This window comes from Centruroides vittatus, unplaced genomic scaffold, assembly GCF_030686945.1.
Source record: "Centruroides vittatus isolate TY-2023 unplaced genomic scaffold, ASM3068694v2 contig_178, whole genome shotgun sequence".
NCBI lineage: Eukaryota > Metazoa > Arthropoda > Arachnida > Scorpiones > Buthidae > Centruroides > Centruroides vittatus.
Window position 1 is genome coordinate 335487 of NW_027121089.1, and position 26669 is coordinate 362155.

Below are 26669 nucleotides of genomic sequence, written 5' to 3' on the forward strand. Positions count from 1 at the left end.
ATGTAGCTGTGACGTCTTGCGATTGGTCGGATTTAAAAACACGCTACCCGATCAACCAATCGAATGGAAGTTACCATCCGTCGAAACGCAGCGCCATCTGCCAGCAGCGGAAGGAACACATTTAAAAATTTAAATCGACCACTAACGGGGGTCGTTACAGTTAAACGAACCGGCCGAGTCAACTTACACGTCATTGGTCGAGGGGATGGAAGTTTGTTGTTTTCATTCACGTTGTACTGTTTTGTGTATTTATGTAAGTTTCAACAATGAAGATTGTGTTTAAGAAGATTGTTAATGAAGCAAAGTGTACGGAGCACCTGTACAGCGTCCAGGACAGGCATTTCAGGTGTAGATAAAGAAGCTTGACCTGCCCAACACGTTTGACCTATTAAATATGTCGAGTATTAAGCGAGGATGGAAGCTCCGTAAGTTTGTGTGTCTGACTGTCTGTCTATCGTTAAAACTGTGAGAAATGACGTAAAATTCGCCCGTAAAGTTGTCAATTTTAGTGTATTTAATGGAATATTTGCTCGTTTTCCTTATTCCATTTTGGGTATCAGCAAACAAGGTCGTTTTTTCTTGGTGTTGTAACCCCCTGTTTTGAAACTTAATTTATCTTTCTACATGATTAAATTACCTTAATAAGTAAGGTTGACAAATTATGAAATAGACTTCGGCCCTATTTCTGTAATTTAATAGTTTTTTGGGCAAAATTTGAGAACAAAATTGCCAAATTTCTAATCGGGTTGCTTATTTGGGTGTTCGTAAGCGGTGTTCTACCGTTTTTGTGTATTTTAATCAGGTTTATGTGCATAAAACGAAGCGAGGCCTGCATAAATCTCGTTCGTAAACTGCAAATTTGTGCTATTACATGCACCGTAACATCCAAAATCGACTTTTCTGTATAGAATTTAGTATGAAAAATGGAACGGTGGTGTTTCGAAAGGTTTCGGCAGCCCCGACACTATGAAAATTCTGTATTCGAAGCTAATTCTCTGCTGTTTTGGATGTGTAAGTGATGCGCAGAGTTGTTGCGACTGGAAAAAAGCTGTAGATGGTAAAATGTTAGATCCGTCTGTCCGGTTGTCTATTCTCTACTTGTGATAAAAAAGCAGAAATTCAAATCTGATTGTGTCACATAACTTATATAAACACTGCTTTTAGTAATAGTTGCTGCTTTGTTAGTCTATGGCATGGTGAATCGAGTTCAAACTGCTTCCTAACTCCTACAATGCGTACCAAATTCGGTAGGAATGTTGTTTTTGCTATTCCTCGTACGTGACAAGCGATCTGGTTGCGAATCCAATCAGTCTGCGATGGGTAAAACCGAGGCGGGATGACCCGGTGTTACGTTAACGACGTATTTGAGTGCCATTACGTCCATTATTTGGATGTAGTATACTTTGGTAATAAGTGCAAGAATGTAACACAAGAAATGGGAGTAACAGATATGCCAAATAATAGATTTTATTGTTAGTGTAGGTTTTTAACTACTTCCTAAAAAGAAGCAGACAAGCTGCTAGTGTTCTATAGTAGAGCGCATCTTGATAAGTGTTTAAAATCCTTCATAACACATGCAGTTACTGCATAATAAATCTGTGCATTGTTTATAAAGATAAGTGTATGTTTCTTGCTTATCTTTCACATGAAACTACGTTTACTACCTACTTATTGACACGATTCATGCAGTGATGATATGTCGGAATATAGATAACGATGATTATCGTCCAGTGTGTACCGACAGATTATTCACATCCGTAAGACAAATAAGAAAAATGTGGATATAAATTCTTTTTGACAGAACAAAAATACATGAAAACCTTTACCTAAGCCAAATGATACAATGTGTTAAGCTTGTACTGTACAGTACATCCAGAATAGAAGTAGCTTGTATAGTAGTATGCATATATTTTGATAAAGGGAGACGGGAGATTCAATCTGGTTGGACCAAAACTCCTGGAATTTTTCACGGGTCCTGTAGTTTACAATTTATATCTCATTGTGTGCTTGGCCGAATGCACAATGGTTGGGTTAAAAAGCCATGTTAGTATCTGTTAGATGAAAAGAGTGGGGTGGACTCTTCATCCTGTATTTTGATTGTTTAGCACGATGCATTCCGGGTCGTAGGAAGTTTAACACGGGTCAAAATCTATTGAACGGTTATTGATGATTATTTAACTGTTGCAATTTCACGGCTTTACACTACAAAAATCTGTCGTTAGGTTCTGTTGGTATTTGAAATGTGGAGACAATTGCTTTATTCTGTGGGCTGTCAAAAATATAACTGATTATTGAACAGAAGTTTACAGCACCACATTGCAATTTGTAACACCACCTGTGCCACATTGCAGTTAACAAATGGCAAATCATCTATTTGGAGTACCACCAGCACATTATACGCAGATTAAACTTTAAAAATATCAAATTTTTAAAAAATTAGTAAAGCTGCGGAAGTTAAATCGAGTGAAATTTATACTCCGAATCAACTAAATAGGCACGTTATGAAGAATATTATCATTATGTCCTAGTTAGTGGCGAAAATCAATAATTTAGAACGGGTGCCACCAATGTTAAACATCCGACACGGATTTCGCTCGTAACGTTGCCGAGATGTGATCTATGCAAATAATTCGAAATCGTACGTTTAATAAGTTAACTATGTCACTTCTGCATTTCGAGATCGGGAACGGATAGTTTTAAAAGTTTCCGTGACGTCTGGAAACGTCGAGTCGACGGTTTTCCGAGGTTTATTGCCCTTCCGAAAGCAAAAAACGCGAATCGTTAAATTAAAATCAGATAATTCTTTGATAAGTATCTAGTGTTTTAAAAATTTATGCTCGAAAGATGAATGAGTATTTGAATTTCTTTACGGTTTGATTAATTTTTTTCTCCAGTAACGTTTCTATTACTGCATTTTAATAGCATATTGATGTAGTTTTTATTGTTTGGTGTACAGGATCACTCATAAGAAAGTTTTAAATTATTCTTTCCTGAAGAATAGTGTTATGATTTATTTGTTCTCATCACAATATAGCATTTTCACACATGTTTGCGTCTGTGTGTGTTTCTAATTAATGATGGCTTTGATAAGTTAAGTTATAGCAGCATTATATACAGTTCCATGCTGTTTTCTGCTGTGCCAGTAGGCAGAGTTTTGCTGTATATACGGTTTCAGGCTGTTTTCTGCTTCAACACTTGGCAGTGTTTTGATATAGACTCACTACAATCTTATGCACTGCAAGTTAGTAGCTTCATCAAACTGTAGCAAGACTTAGTTATTAATATGCAGTAGGAGATTGCTGTCAACCTGTAGTAAGATGCACATTCTTCTGTTGCAAGTTAACAGAAACAATTCTGTATATTTATAAATGTGGTGTTTTGCTATGTGTTAATAACAATATGCCACTAGTTAGCAAACTAGTGGCATATTTGATATGTTTCTTAAGAGTATGCTGTAGGAGGAAATTTTTAATTAGCAGCCAAACCAGTTAACAGCTTTGGTCTTTTTATACAGGTTAACAGTACTATTTTGTCACGACAGTTAACAGATTTAACTGTTCAGAAGCTTAACATCTCTTCTATATTGATAAAGACAGCTTAGTGGAGGATTTATCTTTCCCCTTTATTATACAGTCTTTCTCTTCTTTCGAATTAACAGCTTCAATTAATTATTGAATATTTTGATACAAGTATCGAGCGGTAATTTTATTATGTTTTAAGTCTGTCGTTACGGCTTGAACGGTGTTGTTACTTATTATCCAAGCGAGTTATATGCATCGTAAGTACGCGAAAGTGAAAACAGCCGTGCGATTGCAGTTCATAAATATTTAATGGTGGCAGACTCTCGATTAATTTAGAATTGTAGAAATGTACGTTGATAGAGATTGATCGTTCAGTCGGGATATTGATCTCGTCGAGTGTCGTTTCGTCAAAACATATAAGAACTTTACACATATGTTGACTCTGCGCAAAGAACACTTTCAAACGCAGAAATATGACTGTTTTTATACAGCAAAGTTTGGTGTCTTCCCGTTAAAGCGACACGCCCTTGTTACGGCATAAAATTTCAAAAAGGCGAGATAGAAAAACAATTATCGGATCCAGTTATTGCTAGGGTTATATTTAATTGATTAAATTTTAATGTTTCTTGGTAAAAATGTAAAGCACCGAAATTCCGGATGGGAAGTGACGCGCAGAGATTGAGGATAGTTAGTTTTATAAATTAAAGGCTAAATACTTGCTAATTGTGTAAACTGATATTGCCGTCATTAGGAAACCGATTGCAACGACGTAAATTTAATGATGTAAAGAGCGAGGAGGAAAACGCATGTGGCAGTATCTTGCTGTGTGTGTTTGCTGGATCATGAATTTTGTTTTTTCTAGCCAAGCAAACTCTGTAGTGACTCATTTAACATGGTTCATTGGATCACTTGTTCTGGTGGGTTGATACACGCAGGATAAACAAAGAAAGGTTACCAGAAGTTCATACTTTTAAAGTTAAGTAACCGGATTATCCTCGTCGACAATTTCGTAACCGTAAAATTGCAGTTTACTTCATTACGGCCGTAGTATAATTAATGATATTCGTCGACCGACTCTCGAAATATAGATCAAGTAGTAAAAAATGAAGTGTTTTTAATACAATTTTTGACTTTGATTTTATGCTAGTGTTATTTAATAACTGGCGTAACGACAACATAATGTAAATCAATCTCCTCGGTGTTCTGGAATGAGTTACGGTGAGTAATGAGTGTTGCACTACTGCGAATTGATCAATGTATTTAATTTCTCCTTCAATTTTTTTTTTTAATTTTGAGTTTAACTTAATGTCTGCTGCTTGTCTCATTTAAATATTCAATAGAATTTTTTTATTATCTGCTCTGTTTTTATAATTAATTCCTTCCTTTACATATACATTACAGGAATGCCAGTATGTTGAATGTGTATACAGCATAACAATGGGTTTAATATGTTCTTTAAAGGGGATGACAGTGAGTTTAATGTGCTTGCTTTAAAGGGCATGAAGTGGGTTCAGTGTCTGCTTTTAAAGGGCATTCAGTGGGTTTAGTATTTGCTTTAGAGGGCAAGCAGTGGGTTTAATTAATGTTTGCTTTAAAGGGTATAATGACAGGTTTAGTAGTTTTTTTCAAAGCGTAACAGTAAATTTATTATTTTTGTTTTAAACTGGGATTACAGACAGTTTTCCTGAAGTGATACTGCAGGTTTTTTGTTTTGATCTAGACTTTTTGCTGGCGTCATTTCAGTTATCTGTTCTTAATTTGTTTCCTGATTTTAATTTAAATTTGCTGTTTAATGTAGAGAAAATAGTTTAATAACGACACTCATTTAATGCATTCGGCTTTTTTTATTGTATTTTTCCTATCTTAAAAAATTTAACTTTGAATATTACCGGGGCACATCCCAAAAGTAGGGTACAATCTTTTATCGCAAAATTAATTTAGCCATTTGAAAATCTTCTCTGCGTATTTTTTCCTACGAAGAAGAGGGCAAAAAGTCTGCATCTTTAACTTCTTCAACCGAGAAGTGTAAGTCATTGAGATGTTTCTTAAGAGGTCCAATGAGGTAAGAATCAGATGGTGATAAATCCGGACTATGCACAGGACGGTCCGATACTTCCTGTCTGTGCTTTTTAGCCAGTCTAAAGTCCATTGTGCAGCACAAGGCAGTGCATTGTCATTCGGAAGGCATTCCCTCTTGCTCGCCGCCTCATCACATTCTAATAGATGATGGTAGAGTACAGTGCAAGGTGATAGCATTGCATACATTTATCACACTTTTCTTTTAATAACAATGATGAAATTCTGCTTATGAATTGTTTTGATGATGATGATGATGATGATTAATTTAATGACTCATAACTATGTGTTGTTTGTTTTGATGATTATTCAAGGTAGTCCAAAAGTCAATCGACCATTGTAAAGGTTAGCATTTTTCTCACAAAATTTATAAGTACTGAACTTGGTTTATGATTAATTTTCATACAAGTGAAGCTGAAAGGAGAAAACTTGAATCCCAGTGGCACAACTTAAGAGTCGGGTGCACAAAAGGCGACCTCAAAGGGTAATAATTTGTGAATTTTGCAACGTTCGAATTGATTTGAAGGCAAATTAATTCACCGCAGGTTTCAATTCTTGCATCTTCATTGTGTTTAAAAGTTTTTAAAGTTAGCGCACGAAACATCCCACCTTTTGAATCAGTTCTTCTCATCTTTACATGCAAATTTATGCAATGATTTCCATTAAAGCAGTCCGGGATGTTAAAAATAGTTTCGTATTGATGCTTCTTTGGATAGAAAATTCTATTAGTGGGCCTTGTACATTGATGGCAGACAGAAGGGGGGAAAAATGTATTTAAAAAATGTTCTGTACAAACAGGTGAAGCATATAGGTACTGTTCTGTGTACACATCCTTTCTGGTCTTTGTCAACAAGGACATCTCTTTGTCTTGGAAAGAATCCAAACCCCCCATATAATGACACAATTGTCGACGTTATCTGTTAACAACACCGAATAAAGAATCCCAAGGTTGACCCACTCTCAACACAAACACGTGCCCGAGGGAGTGTTACGCCTAACTGCTGAAGTGAAAGTGTTCCGTTACGCGCCGGTCGAGTTATTAATGTATAGCACGCTGCCGAAACACGTGTGGAGGGGAACTTTTCTTAATACCCCTCACTTCGGTGTCGTGTTACGCTCCGGACGAATAATTTATCCGTAACTTAACACCTAAACGCAAGTGTACGTTACCGTGTTGGATGAGTAATCGGTGTTCAGTCCGATCCGTAACTACATGAAGCCAAGTTATCACGTGTAGAGGTGTCTTTTATGCGTGTAAATTTCCTTCTAAACACAAGTTACTAGGTGTCTAGGGGAGATTTATGCTTTCGATCGAACTTGTGTTACCTTCAACACTAGTAATTTTCGCCTTTTGCATCCGCATTGTCACTTCAAACTGTTGTGTTACGCGCCGGACGAGCGATTGGTGTGTAATTTACTCGATTAAAACGACATGTTGTGGGGTGTTACGCTTGTATTTTGTGTGTTGCACGCCGTATTAATGATTATTTATCCATAACCCATGCTGTTACTCCCTGGATATATGCTAACAACCCAAAATTATCACGTGGGGAAGGGGTAATTTATGTATACAATTTGAAGTGAACGAGTTGTGTTACACGCTTGATGAGTAATTTAAAAGTAGTGTTTGCGTTTTATTAAATACTTGCGTGACGACGTGGGAAGGTCAAAAGTTTCAAAACCATGTTTGAAAATTTGAAAAAAATGGGGGTTGGTAATAAATTTAGAAGTGTAGCCACACGTGATTCGACACAAGTAACTCGTTTCTAGCCTATAGGGTGTAGTGTTACGCCTACAGTTGCAACACTAGTGAAACCGCCTTTAGTGGAAGCGTTATCCCACGAAACGGGATTTGAATTCGCTAAAAACAGGAGTGGAATTTCCCTCGTGCTTACCCGCGTCGATCGATAGGCGGCGCGATATTCGATGCCCTGTCACACAGTTTGTCTGTCCGAAGCCGATGAGGAGCTTGCAAAGTCTTCACTTCGGTCTCAAACGGAGATCGCTGAAGAAGAATTGGAAGGAGTGTACCTATTCAGTGCGATGGGGTATATATATATGTGTATATGCATACAAGCGCGCGCATTTAGAGAGCCGGGAATGCAGAAATTGTGTCCTGACATCGCTTTTTTTGTGTCCTTTATAGAGGAGTTTCAAGCCCACACTTCGAACGTCACGTGCCTAGATTTGGGAAGAAAGTCGGGGAGAGTTATGGTCACGGGTGGAGAAGATCGCAAGGTCAATCTATGGGCCGTCGGCAAACCCAATTGCATAATGGTGAGTGTCGAGCTTTTTTTAGCGATTTGTTTCGGAATTTTGACGTCTGTCGGCGCGTCACGTGATCGCACCTACACGTGTTGCTGAAGAAAGTGTGGAGAATACTAATGACGCGATCGTTAACCAAACGTCATTTCCTCTAGAGGATGGGAGAAAGTGCACTGACCCCGACCGGAAGTAGTTTAGGAGAGTGTCGTTGACACATTATATCGTAATTGCTTGGGAAAGTGCCCCTTTTTTCGAAGGTGGAGTCGCGTGGATGTCCGAAGAAACGAGGTTATCGGTCTGGGTGTTTCCTCTATTCGTAAATTGTCCAAAAGTAACCCCGTTTGGGATGCCTCCCCGCCGAGCTTTCCGAAAATGGGAACGAGCACCACTTTCGGGTGCCTACGTTCCGGCGTGTTCCTTAATTAAAAAGAGGTGCCGTCGCGTGCGAGACTTTAATTTTTAAAATTTCGAGCGTTACGTAACTTGTACCCTTTGCGGCATGCTTAATTATAGAGATCCGGCGAGGTAACTGCACTGGCGTTTTGCGTAAAGAAGAAAAAATCTGTCTAGGTATCTCGCGAGGTTCTTGACTTCATAATTATACGATTAGCTTTTTTAAATCGCGAGATATGAATACGTTAGAAGGGAAATTATTCATTTTTATTCGAGATTCTCGCATGTATTCCCAGAAAGGTGCTCGTATTGATCTTTCTTTCCCCGCTTCGCTCAGGGTCAATGACACATCTGCTATTGATTTTCTATCTTGTTGATGTGTAGCGGTTTCACTATTTACGGAAGTGATACCTCGAATTGGATAAATTTAGCCATTCCCGGAACTTAACTGGACTTAAAAATCTGCCTTAATTCCGGCCGAACCGAAAATTTATCGATAAATTAATCTTTTCAGAGCTTGACCGGTCACACGACGTCCGTAGAATGTGTCAAATTTGGCCAGTTGGAAGATTTGGTGTGTGCCGGATCTGCATCCGGAACGTTAAAGATATGGGACCTGGAAGCTGCCAAAAGTAAGGTTCGTGCCTGTAAAAATAATGCATTTTACGGCATTGGCGAGTAATTGTTGTTTTCCCTGTTGTTCTCAGTTGTCCGAACGTTATCGGGTCACAAGGGAGGTATCAAGTGCCTTGACTTTCATCCCTACGGTGATTTTGTTGCATCGGGCTCCTCCGACACCAACATCAAGGTATTCATTTTTAATTTTGACATTGTGCCCGATGCATTATTCGTGTTCTGAATTAAAATGCTTTTGGACACGTAAATCAATTTTTTACTTTTTATTTTTCCGGTGTGTTTGCCGTCGTTACAGCGTAAGTGGGTTATTAGATACATATAGAAAATTCCCAGTAAAAAAATATCACTTTTAAATAGCACACAAGAGAATGCATAAATTGATTCTTGTCGGATGAGATTTTGTTTCTTTTTTTTATCTGGTAAGAAACGACGTACAGAAATTACTGCATTGACAACCGAACGCCTGCCAGCAATGTATGAGGAAAAGGAAGTTCTGTAAATAAACAGACAATAACAGGTTTCTATTTTTTGCAGTCGCAGTTCAATTATTCTGTGTGTTTGTAGGAGGTGCTTATGTAAATTGATGATACTAATTAAAAAAATTGTAGGTTGAGGAGAAGTTGATTTGCTGTAAGGATTGTTATGCTTCGGCAAACCTTACGGGCCCTGTAACACATAGACCCAGCAAACCTTACTTTATGGCCCATTAAATCTTACCTTTCAATAACACATATAGGCTTGGCAAACAATACGCACAGTTGTGGCCTCGGCGATATGCATGGGCTCATCAACACTTAAGGACACAACAAATGTCATGTCGTTATGTTGCCCATCTCGGTTTTTAATTAATATTAATGTAAACATAAATACTTACCACACATACCTTAAACAATTAACCTGTCTACAAATTGTCTATTCAAATTACAAAATTGGCATCCCCGAGTTGTAACAGATCTCCTTTTGCGGTGTAATTAGAACGGCCGCATCTTCTCGCTCCGCTCGATCCGACCGTCGTTAATTGGTTATCCGGAAAGACGCAGTCTCTGAAATGGTAAATCATAAATTTATTTATTTCCTGCTAAAATAATTTACGAAAGAATTTATTTCCAGATGTGGGACGTGAGGAAGAAAGGTTGCATTAATCACTACAAGGTGAGCTGCTCGTGATATTTGTAACTAATTTTATAACCGCATTCCTTCCGATAAGACACACATCTGTTGTTTTAAAGTAATACGTATAAATTAGATAAGTAGGTTAGTGCACGACCTACATTTTTCTACTTTCGAGGCTACCTCGTTCCGTTACCCACACGTAGAAAAACTAGTTTCACTTAGCATCAAGTGACATTGGAGCGGACCTTGTTGATTATTTTCCAATTCTCTTTCTTTCAGGGTCACTGTAAATCTGTAAACTCCCTCCAGTTCAGTCCTGATGGCCGGTGGATCGCATCGGGAGGAGACGATGGCATGATAAAGGTAAATTTCAAGTTGTATACTCTCTATTGCATACCGACTTCGCATTGCCTTGACGACCGACTACTTGCCTTTCTAGCTATGGGATCTTCCCGCGGGTAAGGTTCTAACAGAGTTTCAGGGCCATTCGAATGCGGTAACTGACGTAGAGTTTCATCCAAATGAGTTTCTACTAGCTACGGGTAGTGCGGACAGGTAACTGGTCCTACATTCACCTTTTGGTGTATAGTAAAATAGTTGCTGCAATGTTAATACTTATTTTAATTTCAGGACTGTGAAATTTTGGGACTTGGAGAGTTTCCAAATGGTATCTTCAACCGATGGTGACTCGGGGCCCGTCAGGTAAGTCGTGCTGGTTATTATAAATGAGTTGTTTATCATCATTTTATATTTAATTTACTTTACCATGGTAACTTATTGATGTAAGAGAAGTTATAGAATTTCCATAGACGATTGCTTCTGTCGTGCGTTACAGCATCTCTGCTGATTCGTTGATGGTTTATATGTAAACAAAATGTAACTGTGGTGCAGAAACTTCTCCCTCTCTCAAAATTGATTCAGTTTGTGGACAAATATGAATGTATATAACAGAGAACACACGTACCTCCAAGTAAAAATGTGTATTACTTTAAAAGGACGATTATCCGATCGTCCAAACTACACTCTGCAAATCTTTTTGTGACCAAGCAAACTTTTGTGCTTGAAATGTTACTCTTGAGACCATTTTGTATTACTCAAATGCTTTAATCGTATTATCTTCAAATTTCTAGATGTATCTACTTCCATCCGGACGGAGAATGTCTCTTCAGTGGTGCTCATGATCTTCTAAAAGTGTACGGTTGGGAACCAAACAGGACGTTTGACACGTTGGTGATGGGGTGGGGAAAAGTCGCAGATATAACGATATCTCAAAATCAGTTGGTACGTCTTCTTAATATATAATTTTGCAAAGTAAGCCATAAGCTGAATTATACAATGTTTTCTTAGATTGCCGGCACATTTAATTCCATTCACGTCTCTGTATATGTCGTCGATCTGAAGAGGGTGCAACCGTTTGCCGCCACTTGTAGTCAGTCTAATATAAAATATGTAGCCGAGCCACCGTATTCGGTAGGGTAAGTTAGGTCGCTTGTTTAATTAAACATCTCTAATTGATTTTGTAAGCTGATACATTGACATAAAGTTATAAATTAGCCCTTTCTACCCAAAAAGATGATTAATAATTTCTTATATTTCAGAAATCCGAGGAAGAGTTTCGAGAAAGAGCCATTGAAAGATAAATCTACCGGGTATGTGCTCTTTATGTTTCAAGTTTTTTGTGTATTGTGGGTATTCTTAATTGTTAATAGACAATATAAACTTTAGAAACATTCAAATGAAGATAGGAGACGATCTGGAGATGGCGATAGACGATCTGATGGACGATTCGACGTCTTTTGCCGATATCAACGATCAGAAAGATTACAATGCAATATTCCATTCAAAAAGAGAATGTAAATATGGAGTATTTTATGTTTAGATTTAAATAGGGTGTCGCACACCCTACTATATATAAACAGGATGTTCCGTAAGTCTGGAATCACTGGAGTTATGTCGATCTTTGTTTATTCTTTTGTGGGTGAAGCATGGCGGCGGGAAAGAAGAAACAAATTCAAGTTTTTTAATGTTAAGGGCTTGCAATCAATGATGAATCAACTGTGTTTAAATGGGGCAATCCAAACAGTTAGTCTTTGGCAACTCCTCACTGATTATAGGTCCCCACCATTAAAATAACTTGAATTCATTTCTTCTTTCTTGGCATCATGCTTCTTCACCTGCAAAACAACAAAGATCAACAATGTAGTTGGGTATTGGACTCGCACGGATGGAGAAATACATTAAAAATTTAACAGATTTTCTATTTACATTTATTTTTCACTGTATGAACTGTTTTGCTCTACACACTATCTCCAGTGTTAGACAAGATCTTCAAATTCCCTTTTGAAGAATGTTGCATGAAAGGTGCTTAGAAATTTGGTTGTTTCTTCCTTCGGTTCGGTACGGCAGCTACTACATGGACTAGTGAGTGAGGTCCAGAAACTATGTCCGAAATCAAAAGTAGTTTCCATTTTGTTCACTTGTTGCTGGTGTGGATGGGTGCATTGTGATAAAGAGAAAAAAAGACCTAGAGACCCAATTACATAATGCCTATTGTTCTAGACTTATGGAACACCCTGTATACACACAAAAAAATTTGGTTGCAAACTTCTTCGGATATATGTGTACTTTTATAAACTTTTTATAAAATGTTTTACCAATCAACTGAAAATAAAAGCTTGGCAATTTAAGAATGAAATGCATTGTTACGACTACTGCCGACATTTTGTCAATCGAAACCGGAAAGAGCACGGTTTTGCACTTTGCATTGCCAAACTAGTTGGTGAAGGTATTCAAATCAGGTTAAGTTGCATTATTGGCACTCTCCAGAGAGAGAAAATGCTCTTGATGGGCTCGGAACACCTCGCAAGTTATGTTCCAGATCGCTTGGTAAACATCGAACCTTATCGACATTTTCGAGTGTCGTAAATGTCAGCAGTAGTTGTATCACATAAACTAGACTTGAGGATCAAAAAAGACGATTGGCGATGACATAAAAGGGTGCATATGTACAGAAGAAGTTTACTTTAATTAGTAGGAAATTGTTTATGCTGTCATTTTTATAAATAAAAAAAAAAGTTTTTATTTTGCTACTGTTGCAGTGTGTCGCACGCCTCCCAAGTCGGATCCCTTTCCGGCACCGCTCGATGGTATGCATGCTAGCTTCTTTTCTTTATTATTTTTTTTCCTTTTTATTTATTTTAAATGAATGCTGAAAGGTTTGTGTAAAGTCTAAAGTAGCACTTACGAGTGATACTCGATTGTTGTGTGAAGAAACAGACGTGTAAAGATAATAGAAACTTGTGTTCACACATACCAAATATCACTTATATTGCATGATTTAACTAACCAAACATGTTATGTAGTGCACAATACAGCATGTAAGACTTAGAAAACAAAGATTTTGTTCTTAAATTTCTTAATTTATTTTATATTTATGGTGAATATTTATGTTAAAATATCTTAAAAACTAGATGTAAATGTTTTTTTTATCAAAACTTGTATTTTGATTTCATTAGACCCACTTAAAAATGTAAATTCTAAAGTGAAAACATTCAGAAGATTAGAATGCAGCCAGTCTCCGTTCCTTCCTCCGGTGGAAATAATGACAACGTCCTCCGAGAGAAAGACATTTCCCACACCGTCCACGGTCTCTGCGCTCGGCATCACTTACGCCAGACCGGCGGATCCGTTCCGGCGACCCAGTCTCCCTTCGTCTTCTAGCACGTCGCTACTTAAGCCCTTGGAGAAGAGCGTGATGCTCCGGTACAATTCCTGTACGGAGACCTCGGCCGTCTCGGTGGTGAGGCCGGTGCCGATCGTACCGGCCGAGAAGGATGTACATCCTAAACAGGCCATAGTCTTCCCAGAATTACAGCAGAGAACAGAAATCAACTACTTAGATTTCGTACCAGATCAACGAGAACATCCTTTCGGTCTAGATTTAGAAGAATTTTTACCCGTAAGTAACTTCAAAACAAGCAGGAAGCTCGTAAATGCCTGCATACTCTAAAGTTTGTATTATCTCTATCTCCAGAGACACCTGCAAGACACGCTGAGGCTCGGAGGATCCAATCAGCCAGAGATGTCCGAGGCGGAAGCCATGTCTTGCATAATCCGCGGTCACCAGCCCATGATAGCGGTGATGTCCCACCGACATAAAAATCTCCAGATAATCTTAGCGCAGTGGAACATTAAAGATATGAAAGTAATTTAAAAAATATAAGATTTATTACTTATCAATAATTCTAAAACGCTAAATCGTACACTGATTTTTCTAGATAGCATTGGAGTCCGCAGTCCAAATGAATAACCAGTCTATAATTGTAGATATCTTGAATGTCATAACGCTTAGGCCGTAAGTATTTATTTTTAAAATTATAACTTTTGCGATTGACATACACGCACGTAAGCCTACATAATTTAAAAACGGTGCCATTATTGCACATTTCTGTTTGCCAAATACATAATTTACAATGCAAGTTTGCCCCAGACCAATGCAGGATCGTTGCATAACCTGTACGAATGTGCGATGATTTCAAATGATGCTTAAGTTTAGAAACTAGGATTGGACGGTGGATAACTTACCGACATATTTGCCGATAAGTTGCAGGCTCGCATCCCGCATCGTATCGATCTTTTCTACGTTTCGTACCCGTCGGTGTCCAAATGGATAAAATGCTTGTAGTTGGTTGTGGGTTTGCAACTTGCCAACAGCTGGCATACGTAGGCACGTGAATAAAAACTGGAAACTATTTTTAATACATAGTTTATTTCTGTAATAAAACAAAGATATAATTAAGCAATTTTCTTAATGTGTAGATGAAGTAATAATGCTAAAAATGTAACTATTTCCCACTAAAAAAATGTGACTCATGCAAATCACACCATGCTGCCCACTTTGGAAGTGGGCAGTATGGCACGAGATGACTTTCCTCCCTAGTATTATGACATTTTCCAAATACAACAAAGGTGGAGTGTATTAAAAATTTGATTTGTTGGGTTACGTTTGGTGAAAATTAGAAATTTTGATAAATAGTGGGAGTAGCAATTACAAATTTCTTCGGTATAATTGTGAAAGTAGCAACCGTTTAGTTTTTTCGTAAGTTCGTAACATCTGTAGCAGGGTGGAGAAAGGATTAGACAATCGAATCTCGCCCTTCTGGCACTAGTCCAGCGACGCTTGTCTGAAATTTGCAGTGTGGAATGTAAATCTGTATCTGTTCTTATATTTTTTGTACCTCTGTCTCTCATTATACTGCAAAGTTGCTAATTAACTTGTCAAATCTTTCAGTTAGTCTCTTTTCTGAAAAGTTCTCTGTGGTATATTTATTAATTTTGGCCCCACTGTGATGTGTAGTAGCAATGATGAATCTTTGTTAAAGTGCAAAGGGTATCAAACTTACGAACCATCTCTTGGGTTGTTGGAGTACACATTCTTTAAACACTGGTAGTCGGTCGTGGGTTTGTGCCTCGCCGACGGGCTGGCCTCGTGGAGTTTTCCGGGTTTTCTTCAAGTTAGTAGCACCTAAATATGGACCACTAAGTCTTTCTGGGAGTCATTCCCCTTGGCAGATTGTCCACGTGTCACATTGCCGTAAACGAACAAACCAGTCTTAATTTTCAAAATTTAAGGGCTTACTGCAACTTTAAATGTGTAATTTCGGTTTACTTAATTTATAAAGAATCAAAACTTCAAAATAAAAGTTGTAAATTGAATCAAAATCTTATAAAATAGAGGAAAGAAACAAGTCGTTATTGACTCATTCTTTCACCTTGATTTTTTTAAACTGGTGTCTAGTTGCATTTGACTCATGTCTATTAATATAATTTAGTAGAACTGATAACTTTGATACTTTAGCAATACATTTTTTATGTAACTTTGCTATTTACTTACATTTTCCTCCAGTTCCAAATTATTAAAATTATTTATTTAATTTAATTATAATTATTAAGTTTAGTAAGAGATGGCGCCTAACGCCAAGCTCTAGTGCCAAATTGTCTTATTAATTATTTATTTTATTGAGGTTTTTCATTTTTTATTAGTATTTGAGCAATCTGCATGAAGAGATGACAGGGGAGAATGTGTTTTGTTGAAGTGTTCGCTTTATTATGAATAACTATGTGAGATAGTTATATGCTTTGTTTTCTTTGTGTTTCTTTTGAAAATTTCCCCGTTCTCAATGGTACTGATTAACTGGGATGGTATTTTTTCCATTTACCCTGATAATTGACAGTCTACTCAATGTTTTTCGACCTTTTTCTCATCGCGGACTGATAAAATTATCCATAATTCTACGTAGCCCAGTAATTAAATGTCACTATGAATTATAGGTATTTTTGGTTATCTACAGTTAGTGTATGTAACAAAGTATGTATTGTAATTATATGTTACTATTTAAATGTCACCTGTAATTGATTGCATAAGCATTATTAAGATCAAATAGCTTTTTGCGGATCGTTGAAATTTTTTCTCAGACCAACTCTGGTCCGAAGACTTGCAGTTGATAAATTCTAATCTGCTTTATCATACTACTTTTTATTTAAATCGACCTTTAAGGCTTTATATTTAAGAAAAATACAAAGGAAATGTGTACAAATGTGTTCTTGTTGCATTTCACACCAAAAGTGTGATTTTTAAGTTGTAATAACGATATTATAAAAACACGCTAAGTTATTGTTGGAATGCTATTCTTTTTAATGGTGTTCTCACAATCTACAGAATACTAGTTTCGCAATTTAAACTATTCGGACTGAAATTTATCGTAATTCTATAGCCGTGCGTCAAGTTGTTAAAGCTAATTTGATCGCAGGCACTTGCGGGATATCGAATGGGATAGGAGCTTTGAAATCTTTAGTGTGTAGTTACCTTGTTGCACTTGGGAAAGTTAATAGGTGCTGCGGAGTAGTTCTACATCAGTTGCTTTCTGCACAGGCGCAGACACAAAACGGATGGAAGTGTGCCATTAATTGCTTTGTCAAATGGATTTACTCGTGATGAAACAGATTTGCTAAATCCAGACATGTTAAAACAATGGTTGAATCCAGGCCGGCTGCCAAAACCAATTAACAAGTGTAGTAGGTTTGAATGTGTTTGGTGAAATTTTGAAAAGCCGTTACGCTACAAGTTCATCATTAATTGTTGTGGGATAACCGTTGAACTTTATTTCTCTCAATTTAAACTGGTGTGCTTCTTTAACTCAAGTGATATCATGCTTTAGTCAACCAAAAGCATATTTTGCTACATCATGTACTGTACATTGCTAAGAACGAAAGGTAAGATGCAATCAAACCTTTCCCACATTCTACCTATGGTGCTGATCCTGAACCATTGGATTACTTTCATTCTGGTCAGTGGTGTAGTTTTTACCTGGACAATGCTTTCAAAATCTTTTCAAATTCTCTCATTACAAGTTGAGATTGCAACAAGAGAATTTTTCTTCAAAATATGGTGGTAAACAAAGAATACAAGAGTTGAAAGTAAATCTCATACTACAGTAGAGATAACAGAGACTTATCACACCACTACTGGTAACATCAGAAGTCTCTGTTATCTCTGCTGTAGTATTTGTCAATTCATAAACTCCATAAGGTTTAGATACGTGGACACTTGGCAACGTTTATCAAAAAGTTTATTTCGGTCGGTACATACACCTGTATTTGTGTAAGTTTCAGGCTGCATAGGCCCCTCTTCGGCCGACTAAGAAACATAATACGCACAAATCGGTCGTAAAATAAAATATATACATAAAACATTTTTACGTGTGCGAGAGCTTATTTACAACTATGCTAACATACCATAAGACTTCGGATCTTTAAGGATTTTCCTTGGAAATCTATGCAGTTTACATTATCACATAACTCCGATCTCTGCGGGTTCTTGCGAAAGGTCTGGTAAGGCTAAAACCGACATAAATCAGTTAAAGTTAATTCTATATTATTCCGCGATTGATAAACACGAACTTTTCGATAAACGTTGCCAAGTGTCCGCGTATCTAAACCTTATGGAGTTTATGAATCGACAAAAATTACCAGCACGGTTTCAAAATACGTCTGTCTACTGTAGTATTTAAGTCTACTTTCTGTGGGAAAGTAGATGTGGGAAAGTCTACTTTCAACAATTTTTGAGACAAGAAGCTTTTTCATAATACAAGAGTTGACTGAAAGAGAGCTACAGATCATAAATCACAGTAGACTGCACAGTATTTTGAAGAAGTTTACCATTTAATTAGAATTACTTCTAATTAAATGATGGGTTATTTATGGAATATCCTGTTATGTCAATACCCTAACATATATAAATATATTGTAGAACATAAAACATCAACTGAAAATTATAGTTTTAATAACATTTGAAAATATGAAATGTTAAATTTCCACCAAAGTCCTACTATAACATCTTTTCTAACTTCCCGACTCGGAAATTCTTATGCCCTTGGCCCGGATCCGTACATTTCATTTTTAGTAATTGCCGAATAGTGCCTATTTGGCTCGATATACCAACAAGGAGGTGAAATAACGAATACACAATATTAGTCACCGGTAGGTCATTGACACTGCTCTATATTTGGTAAATACTAAGTGTAAAATCGGCTTTACTCGTTCTAAAAGTACTTGTCCGATTAATATTTAAGGTCTCTCGGGTCTCGTCGTTTGATCTCGACTAGAATGACTAAACAGATTTAATATAAATATTATTTATGTAATTATTCTTTGTTTTCAAGTTTAAGTATGTAGAACAATAAAGTAGAAATCTGAAACCTTAATCGAATATTTTTGACTTCTATGATCTGACGAGCCATAATTATAAAGAAAATCTTTACGGGATCTTTGTTTTTTTTTGTAAATTCCAGTTATTCTAATAGATAATTGTTCTGCTCTATTGTTCGATTTTTAAAATAGGTCTGTTATAGTTTTCTTCTGTATTAACATTAATTATTTTTCTCAAGATACTTTTCAAAAAAAAAACTTAAATATTAAGATTTAAAATTATATTCAGAATGATACTGAGAAGAGTGTATTACACTGAAATGTGAGAAACACATGGTACCATGTGATATAAAATATTTATTTCATTTTAAGTCTGCTCTCTATCTTCTAATGAATATAGTTTAAAAATGAGCTTTACGTTATAAATGTTCATATTCTATAATTCAATTAGTGTATTTTATTAAAGATAAACAAGGAAGTCAACTGTTACAGTTTGATTTACTGTTTATTGTGGAAAACAAATTAGTTTACAGCAAAGTTATAAAATTATCTTTACTACTTAGCATAGTGATGCAAATGTTAGCTGCCCACCAGTGGCTAAGTGGATAAAACCAGTGAATACTGCTATTTCGTTGTAGGTTCATATCTTGCCAACAGGCTGGCCACGTGTTTTCTAGGATTTCTTTACCTTTTTAATACCCAAATCCCTATTCAGGTGTTATAAATGTTTCCCATAAAACTCCTCCCGGGAGGTATTCCCTTGGCAGATCGCCCGTGGATCACATTGCCGTAACCAAATAAACTCCAAATATTAGCTAGCTGACTTTTAGACCATTTGTGTATACAGGTACTCCTCACTTTACGACCAAGTTCCGTTCCGACGAATATGTCATTAAGCGAATTGGTCGATAAGCAAGGAGCTTGCGCTGGGAATATAGGATCGTTGTAAAATTATACAAATTTATTCATAAAAAGACTATTATAGTACTATAAGACAACTATAGTACGCGCAAGCCTATTATAGTATGCTTAGTGCGCATGTCATCATTCGCCACTGATCGACACTCAAGCTGAGAATGGGAATTCCCCGAATTGCAAGTCGAAACTTGATTGGTCGTAAGTGCGAGTGGTCGTTAAGCAGATAGGTCATAAAGCGAGGAGTATCTGTATTTAGGTTAACTAAAATTAATGCTAACCTTTAGTAACGATGATACAGGGCACCTGAAAATTGCCACACGGTGAGAAATTTGTAATGTAAGTTATACATACAGCATTGCATATGAGAACCATCACTTTGCAGTAGATTGAGTTACCAATTGCTCATGAACATTCTGGTTTATGGACTACAGTTTTTGAAAGATTTTTTTGCCACTTACATCATATCCAATGGAATAAGGCCTGCTAGGTATCCACACTTCAAGCCCCTGTGTTTTGGGACCTCTAGAGGACATTTCTGGCATTTGCTGTAGGAGAAACTGCAATACCATGTGTAAGATTTCACTTTTAATAAAACAAACCTTTTCCACAGCACAGTGACTTTTCAGACATCTTGTACAAATGATAGACTTATGTTGATGGTGTCTCCATTCTGTCATCCATACTGACTGGTACTTTTTATAGATCTGGCTTAGCTATAACCAGAGAAATTAAGATTAGTTTGTATAGAATATAGAATATAGCATGTAGTACCTTGCAATAAATTAATTAGTTTTAAATGCAATAATGAAAGGAAGTTTATCTTCCTGAAAGATAAAGGAAATAAATATGTTACTATCAAGACATGACATCAGTAGTGATACATTTCTATTTTACTTTGGTTTCTGTGTCAGAAAATCTGTGACCACTCCTTTATCTCTGCATGCAAGACAAACCTGTAACCCTTCAGGTGCTTCTTCAATTCTCCAAACACAAAAATTGCATGGTGAAAGGTTTGAATGTTAGCGTGAAACCCTGCAACTACTCTACACAGCAGTTAAGAATAAGTACGGTGTTTGTTGTCATATGGCATAATAATTTGACACTACACCCTGCCAGTATGGCTCGTAACAAGGTTGAGAACTTCAAATGGGAATCTCTGTAGTATCTATCCTAGTCTGGACCTTTCACTCCAAACTTTCATGTGTTTGGTAAATTGAAGTATCTGATGGGTTGCAGATGCAGATGGTCAGACTTCCTGAAGCAGAAAACCAAACTTCTACAAGCATAGAATCATCACATTTGTGCTTAAATATGTTTGTCTTTTGTTGATTTTTGTGAAACCGTGTTGTATTATTCTTCGAAGTATCAAACACAAATTACGTGTTAATAAAAGCCAAGTGGTTGTTATTAACACGAATTTGTGTTTGATACTTGGATGTTTGTCTTTATCAAAGTTGGACCCACCCATATTACAGCTCTAGCAAGCACTGTTGAGTCAGAATTGTTAAAGCCGATAAGAGGGCAGTGCGACTTCTTTGTATTTGTTAATACTCCAAATTTGTTTTTCTCTTGGTACTCGTCTTCAATGTGCCGACACTTTATCATTTTGGCATAGATATTTGCCTGGACAATTGCTGTCTTTTGGCTGGCGTCAGAACACAGGTAGAGGTGACTGTTAGAAAATTTAGGATCATCCAACATACAGGATGTGTCACCGTGCAATGATTGCGTGTTTGATCCTTTTGAATGAAGTTTTGGGAGATGGGAAACGTGAAATTCCTCCGACTTTGACACTACGAATCTTCCAAAGTCGGAGAGTTTGTTGTGTAGTGCCTCCAACATCACCTAAGACTTTATACTGTAGGCACGGCATCATTACAAAAACAATGGGAGAAGTGTAAGCGCATGGAAGACGAATGCTTAGAGAAAGAAACATAATTTGGACTATGCAACACACGTGGGTCCATTTCCATTACTGAAATTCTGACATTAGTCTGTACATGTTTACTGATTCTTTTCCAAAATTGCTTCTGACTCCACATCTAGTTAGTGTTGTAACAACAATAGGGTAAGTGTGGTAGTTGCACAACCAAATTACAATGTAAAACACTAAAGTTTTGAGCCCTCCAGAGGGGACACCACTTCAAGCGGTTGCCTTCCTACAAAGGGGATTGTATTACTGTTTGTTTGATCACGTGTTTTGTATACTAAAAATAATTTTAATAATAATGTTAAATACATTTCTACGTTTATCAAGAGGTATTTTTAAAAATTTTTGAATTGTTGTTTCTATATATAGATTGCTATTGTGTAACTTGTACTACATTAAACAGGTTGAATGGTAATTTTCGACCTGTGATAGGCGAGATTTATTTTATAATAGTTTTTTAAAATGTTATTAAACTATTCTAACGTGCATTTCAATATTAAAAAATAAGTGTGTTAGACCAAAATTAGTTACATAATCTGTCACCAGAGGGCGCCACGAAAAGCTAGTGGAATAAGTTGTAGGTTATTTACTTTTAGCAGGGATAGATGGCGCCGCGTGTTGAAGGATATAAATAGGCAAAAAAAACTTGGCACGAGTTGCATACGGAAGTGTAAGCTGCTGCAGCGCATTAAACTTGTTTAACCCCCAAAATTAAGCGGAATTATTTTAAAATACTTCTCTCCATAAAAAATGAGGAAAGGCGGGCATGAATATGGTAAAAGAAATCCCCCAATTCGTGGATTTAAGACACCAGTCGTTGGGACGTTTCGTCATCGGTGGTGTTCGTAGAATGCGGGATTAATTCGTTGAATGGAAAGTTTCTATTCGAAGAAGCGTGATGCAATAAGACACCAGATTTACCCTCATCTTCCAATAGAATTTGCTCTTAGACGAATTCGTCATTTAAATGCAATTATCAATCTGTATGCTGCGTGGAAGTGCAGTTTCCGGGTATTGCGAGAAATTCGAGTTTCTATGAATTTCGGGAACGAGAAAAATGAAAAATTCTCGAGAGAATTAAATGTAGACTTGTGACATTTTACGATTAGCAAAGAGCAAATACCTTTTTCAAGTGTAAAGAGGAAGAAATCTTGGTTTTTCTAATGTCATTTGCAATTCCGTCGAGATTCGAATTTCTCCTCTGTTTTTTTTTCAGTTAAAGGCAATTTTAAATAAAGAATTTTTGGCTTTTTAGGTGTAAAGGCTGTACATAAAGCTCTCACCTCGAGTTTCTGATAAGTCACTTTTTGGGAGGTGAGTTAGTTATCCCTTGATTGTAACGCTGCTAGACGACGGTGGACCTGTAAAGAAAAACATGATTTAAATTTCTTTGTTCTTAGTCGTTAGAAATACGATCTACTTCATAAAAATAAACAGAATTGTGGTAAAAAAATATATTAGTCGCATTTCTTTGGTAGAATGCAAGCTGTGGGGTCCGAACCCATTCCTTCGATAACATGCCAAACTACTTGATGGTTGAATTAATGGGATGAGCCCTGATGATGATGAATTTGGCACATTAAAACATAGCAGAACATAGAAGAAATGGTGTGAATCACGCTAGGACCGAACCCACGACAGTTTGAGTTATATAGTTTACACTTCTAAAGGATTAATAATGTAGACAAATTAGGGTACAAAAAATAGCCTACAAAGAAATAAGACTGATAGCTGTGGGGTCCGAACCCACTCTTTTATTAACATGGCATCTGTTTAATCACCGAATTAATTAATGGTTTGTTTGCTGAAGACGATGAATCTTGGCCCTTTAAAATATAAACAGCATTCGTGTTATAGAAGAAATGGGTTTGGATCACACTGGAACCGAACCCACGACAATTTTAGTTAAGTTTATACTTCGTTGTCCAATTTAAATGTCAAATTCAAGCTAGATGGCTCAATTGGCACAGAATGGAGTTATCGATTGGTATTTTTATGTATCACCCGATTAAACGCGCAAGCGTTAAATCGAGGCAGATTAATTGACGTGGATTATTAACACAGATGGCGTTTCGTTTTAGGTCCGTATGGAACCTGGATGCTTGCCAGATCCTTCTACCTCCCATTTATGATTTATTGCAGAGCAAGTACGAGGCGTAAGTATTGTTTTTTTTACTTGTTTATCGATTTATACATTTTAACGTCATAGACGTATTGTTTGTTTTGTTTGTTTATTTTTTCATTTTAAAAAGTGACATGTCGCAGCATCGTTATGCCATGCGTTATAATTCAATGTTTCGCTCAGGGTGCGTTTACACAATGGGCAAGTTTGGTAGGAGGTAACCCATTGTACGTTTTGCAATGGGTAGTATTGAGCGTGGCAAATGAAGTTGTCGCGAGGGGCGACGTTGTTTATTGTCTCGCTAACTCCCTACCCCGTCCCTAACCCAAACAACGCCATTGAGAGCCAATGGTATGGATCGTTGGAGCGTTGGGCGATACTCGGGTCCTCCTCTCCTTCCTCGCATCCCTCGGACAGGTGAAGGTCCCAGGTGTCGCGCAGGTGAGCTCGGCGGGTGGTCACGTGATTGATAAGGGCAACGGGACCGGTCCTCCCCCGCCCCGTTTTTAAGATGTCATCGTTTGAGTTATGTGGACTTGGCGCGACTTTTAATCCCAGACGGTTGACACTTGGCATCATAAATCTTTGCTCGGATGATGCGAAACAACGATCGCTTTGCCATTTTTATACACTAGAGGTTGTACGGGTGTTTGAACTGATTTCATGCGTGCTTGACTCCTCCTTTACCTGTCAGGTGAAGAAGTTAATTTTTCATCTCGCATTCCGGGCATTTTCTGATTTTTATGTCCGTCCTTCCGGGGAGTTTTTTCTCACTCGGCACTACATTTCTATTACTTTGTGTAGTGGAAGTCCGTGTTAAGATGTCGGGACGAACAATGGCTTGCACCCTGCCACGGTTATTCCCCCAAAAATAAGCAATTTTTCTATTCTATATTTGAGAAATCATTCCTTAAGTGGAACCGTCATTAATTAGGAGTCCTTGTGTAAGTAAACAATGCTCAATGCAAGGATTTTCAGACCATGCACAAAAAGATTGTTCATAAAATCGTTCATAATACAGTACCATTCGTTCCCTCACAAACACAGAAAAGTCACAAAGATCCAAACTTTTATTCAATTTCCAAAATATATTTTGGTTCCTTTTCGTCGCAGTGTGAATGAAAGGTTTGTAAAGATCATAAAGGATCTTACTTTAGTAAGGTTGGGAAAGGACTGCACATTTTCAGCAGGATGTCAGAGGGGTTCTTCACAGTAGTAAGAAAGCAGTAAATTAGAAAATGAATAAGGATTTGTACTATGCATCCGTTTTTCCCATTGTATTTAGCATTCGTAAAACAATTGTCATCCTGACAGTACGTACGGTGGTCAAAAATCAGTTAACCGTGTTTTTTACAAGCAGTTTTTTCGCAGGAACTTGCGAGCGTGTATCGGACAGGATAGAACACCGTATGTACAGATGCTCTCGTAGGGCCAATTTTAACAGTAAAATAGTCGATATTTCTACCCGTGTGAAAGTAGTATTTGATTTTTTTGGGTGTTTATTAATAAAAATTAGCCACTAAATCGCATTTTCAGTAAGTTTCCTTGAAACTAAACTCGTATTTGTGTAACGAGGTAGAGGTTTTAGTGTTTTATCTTTGACTCATTCATTGTAGACCCCGTTAAAGTGTGGTGTATTATGTGAGTGGAGTGTCAGAGTTCAGTGGGGGTGCTCCTTTAGGTCGTAACGAGACGATCGACATTTCCGGATTTTTTTCTTGCGTCTCGGACAGTAAATTCACCTTATGGTCTTTAACAATAAATTGCATATTTACGCTCGCCCACTAATAACGCGCTTTGCGTTGTTCGAAATGGCTGATATTACCTGAGCAAATAACAGGGTCTGTTAGTGGACAATAAATCAAGTAGGCATCGCCCCTCTTCTGACAACCAGGTGCCCCAACATTGGAAAAAGTTCGATTCGTTACTTTTCTATAATTATAGTTGTTCTGGGTGGAACTGTTTACCAAAAATTCGAACGTTTTGTCCTCAAGAATGTCTGCTTCCAAGTGAGGGGGTAGGTTTCTTTCCGCTTCCCTGGAGAAGGAAATTCCTCCCCCCAAACGCCCGGAACTTGAAAGTGTGCCTACGCTGTGCCCGCTGGGTATTTGGGAATTACGGGATTTTTTAAAGGCAAACTCGTTTTTTCTGCCCATTTTTCGGGGAAAACAGTGATTACGAAGTGGTACCGTTCGAATCATTGGGTCCGGGAGGTCCATCCATTTCGTATAACTATAGCCTACGTGATGATTGGGTAGGGCATTTCCTTAAGGCTAGTGTTTTCGGAAACAAAGGAAGTGACTTCGGGAACGGTACCGCTTCGTGGCACCGAATTTAAAGCCAAATTGAGCACCCTTTACTTATTCAAAAAAAATCTAAAATTGCTTTTTCTGTTTCAGCTACATGACGGTGGGGTGCAATTCCCTAAAACTGATCCTGAAAAATTTTGCCTCTGTGATAAAGAGCAACATCAACGCACCCCCCGGAGTCGGCGTGGACATCACCAGAGAAGAAAGGTGAGTTTTAGGCGGATATTCGTAAAATTGAATCAGTCGGACGTGAAATGACCTTTCACCCCTTTCTCCACAGGTACAACAAGTGCATGAGCTGTTATAACCAATTGCTGTCCATCCGGTCGTTCCTGTTGAAGAGGCAAACCCTTCAGGGCAAATTGGGACAATCGTTCAGAGAACTCCATATCTTGATGCAGTGTTTAGAATGACACTGGGCCCTCTGTGATAACACTAATACGTCTGGATTCGATCGCGTTACGTCGCCCGACCGTCCAATCAGCGTCGTCCGTCCACGGTTGCGTCTTCCACGCATCGAGTGACACACAAGAAACACTAATAAAATCACGGACCGGACGGGAAATTTCCCTTAATTTATTGAACTCGGTGACAAATTTTTGCCTACACTTACTTGTCTTTTTTATACGACCCTTTTTCATCGTCGTGAAGAGAAGAAATAAAGCGTTTTTATATATATA

General features: G+C 37.5%; 1 protein-coding gene across 3 annotated transcripts; it reads left to right on the plus strand.

Annotated features, from left to right (window-relative positions):
• The first annotated feature begins 137 nt into the window (after positions 1 to 137).
• On the plus strand, positions 138 to 26669 carry LOC136969401 (katanin p80 WD40 repeat-containing subunit B1-like). 3 transcript variants are annotated; one of them, XM_067263545.1, is made up of 19 exons: positions 138 to 425; positions 7744 to 7874; positions 8770 to 8887; positions 8963 to 9063; positions 10002 to 10043; positions 10284 to 10367; positions 10444 to 10559; positions 10635 to 10706; positions 11135 to 11285; positions 11352 to 11479; positions 11603 to 11653; positions 11730 to 11857; positions 13103 to 13150; positions 13520 to 13962; positions 14038 to 14208; positions 14282 to 14358; positions 23640 to 23714; positions 26080 to 26196; positions 26270 to 26669. In XM_067263545.1, exons 1-19 carry the CDS (start codon positions 395 to 397, stop codon positions 26400 to 26402), a joined length of 2217 nt encoding a protein of 738 aa, XP_067119646.1. In that variant the 5' UTR covers positions 138 to 394; the 3' UTR covers positions 26403 to 26669. The 3 variants fall into 3 exon arrangements, with proteins under 3 accessions (XP_067119646.1, XP_067119645.1, XP_067119644.1); XM_067263543.1 differs by lacking the exon at positions 138 to 425 and adding an exon at positions 7273 to 7645; XM_067263544.1 differs by lacking the exons at positions 138 to 425; positions 13103 to 13150 and adding an exon at positions 7271 to 7645.

Bases quoted from the DNA above. Each gene is read 5' to 3' on its own strand.
- LOC136969401 (XM_067263543.1), top strand. From the start codon at position 7,558: ATGAGGAGCTTGCAAAGTCTTCACTTCGGTCTCAAACGGAGATCGCTG. The intron at 10,044-10,283 runs GTGAGCTGCTCG...TCTTTCTTTCAG, and splicing joins GTTGCATTAATCACTACAAG to GGTCACTGTAAATCTGTAAA. The intron at 23,715-26,079 runs GTAAGTATTGTT...TTTCTGTTTCAG, and splicing joins TTGCAGAGCAAGTACGAGGC to CTACATGACGGTGGGGTGCA.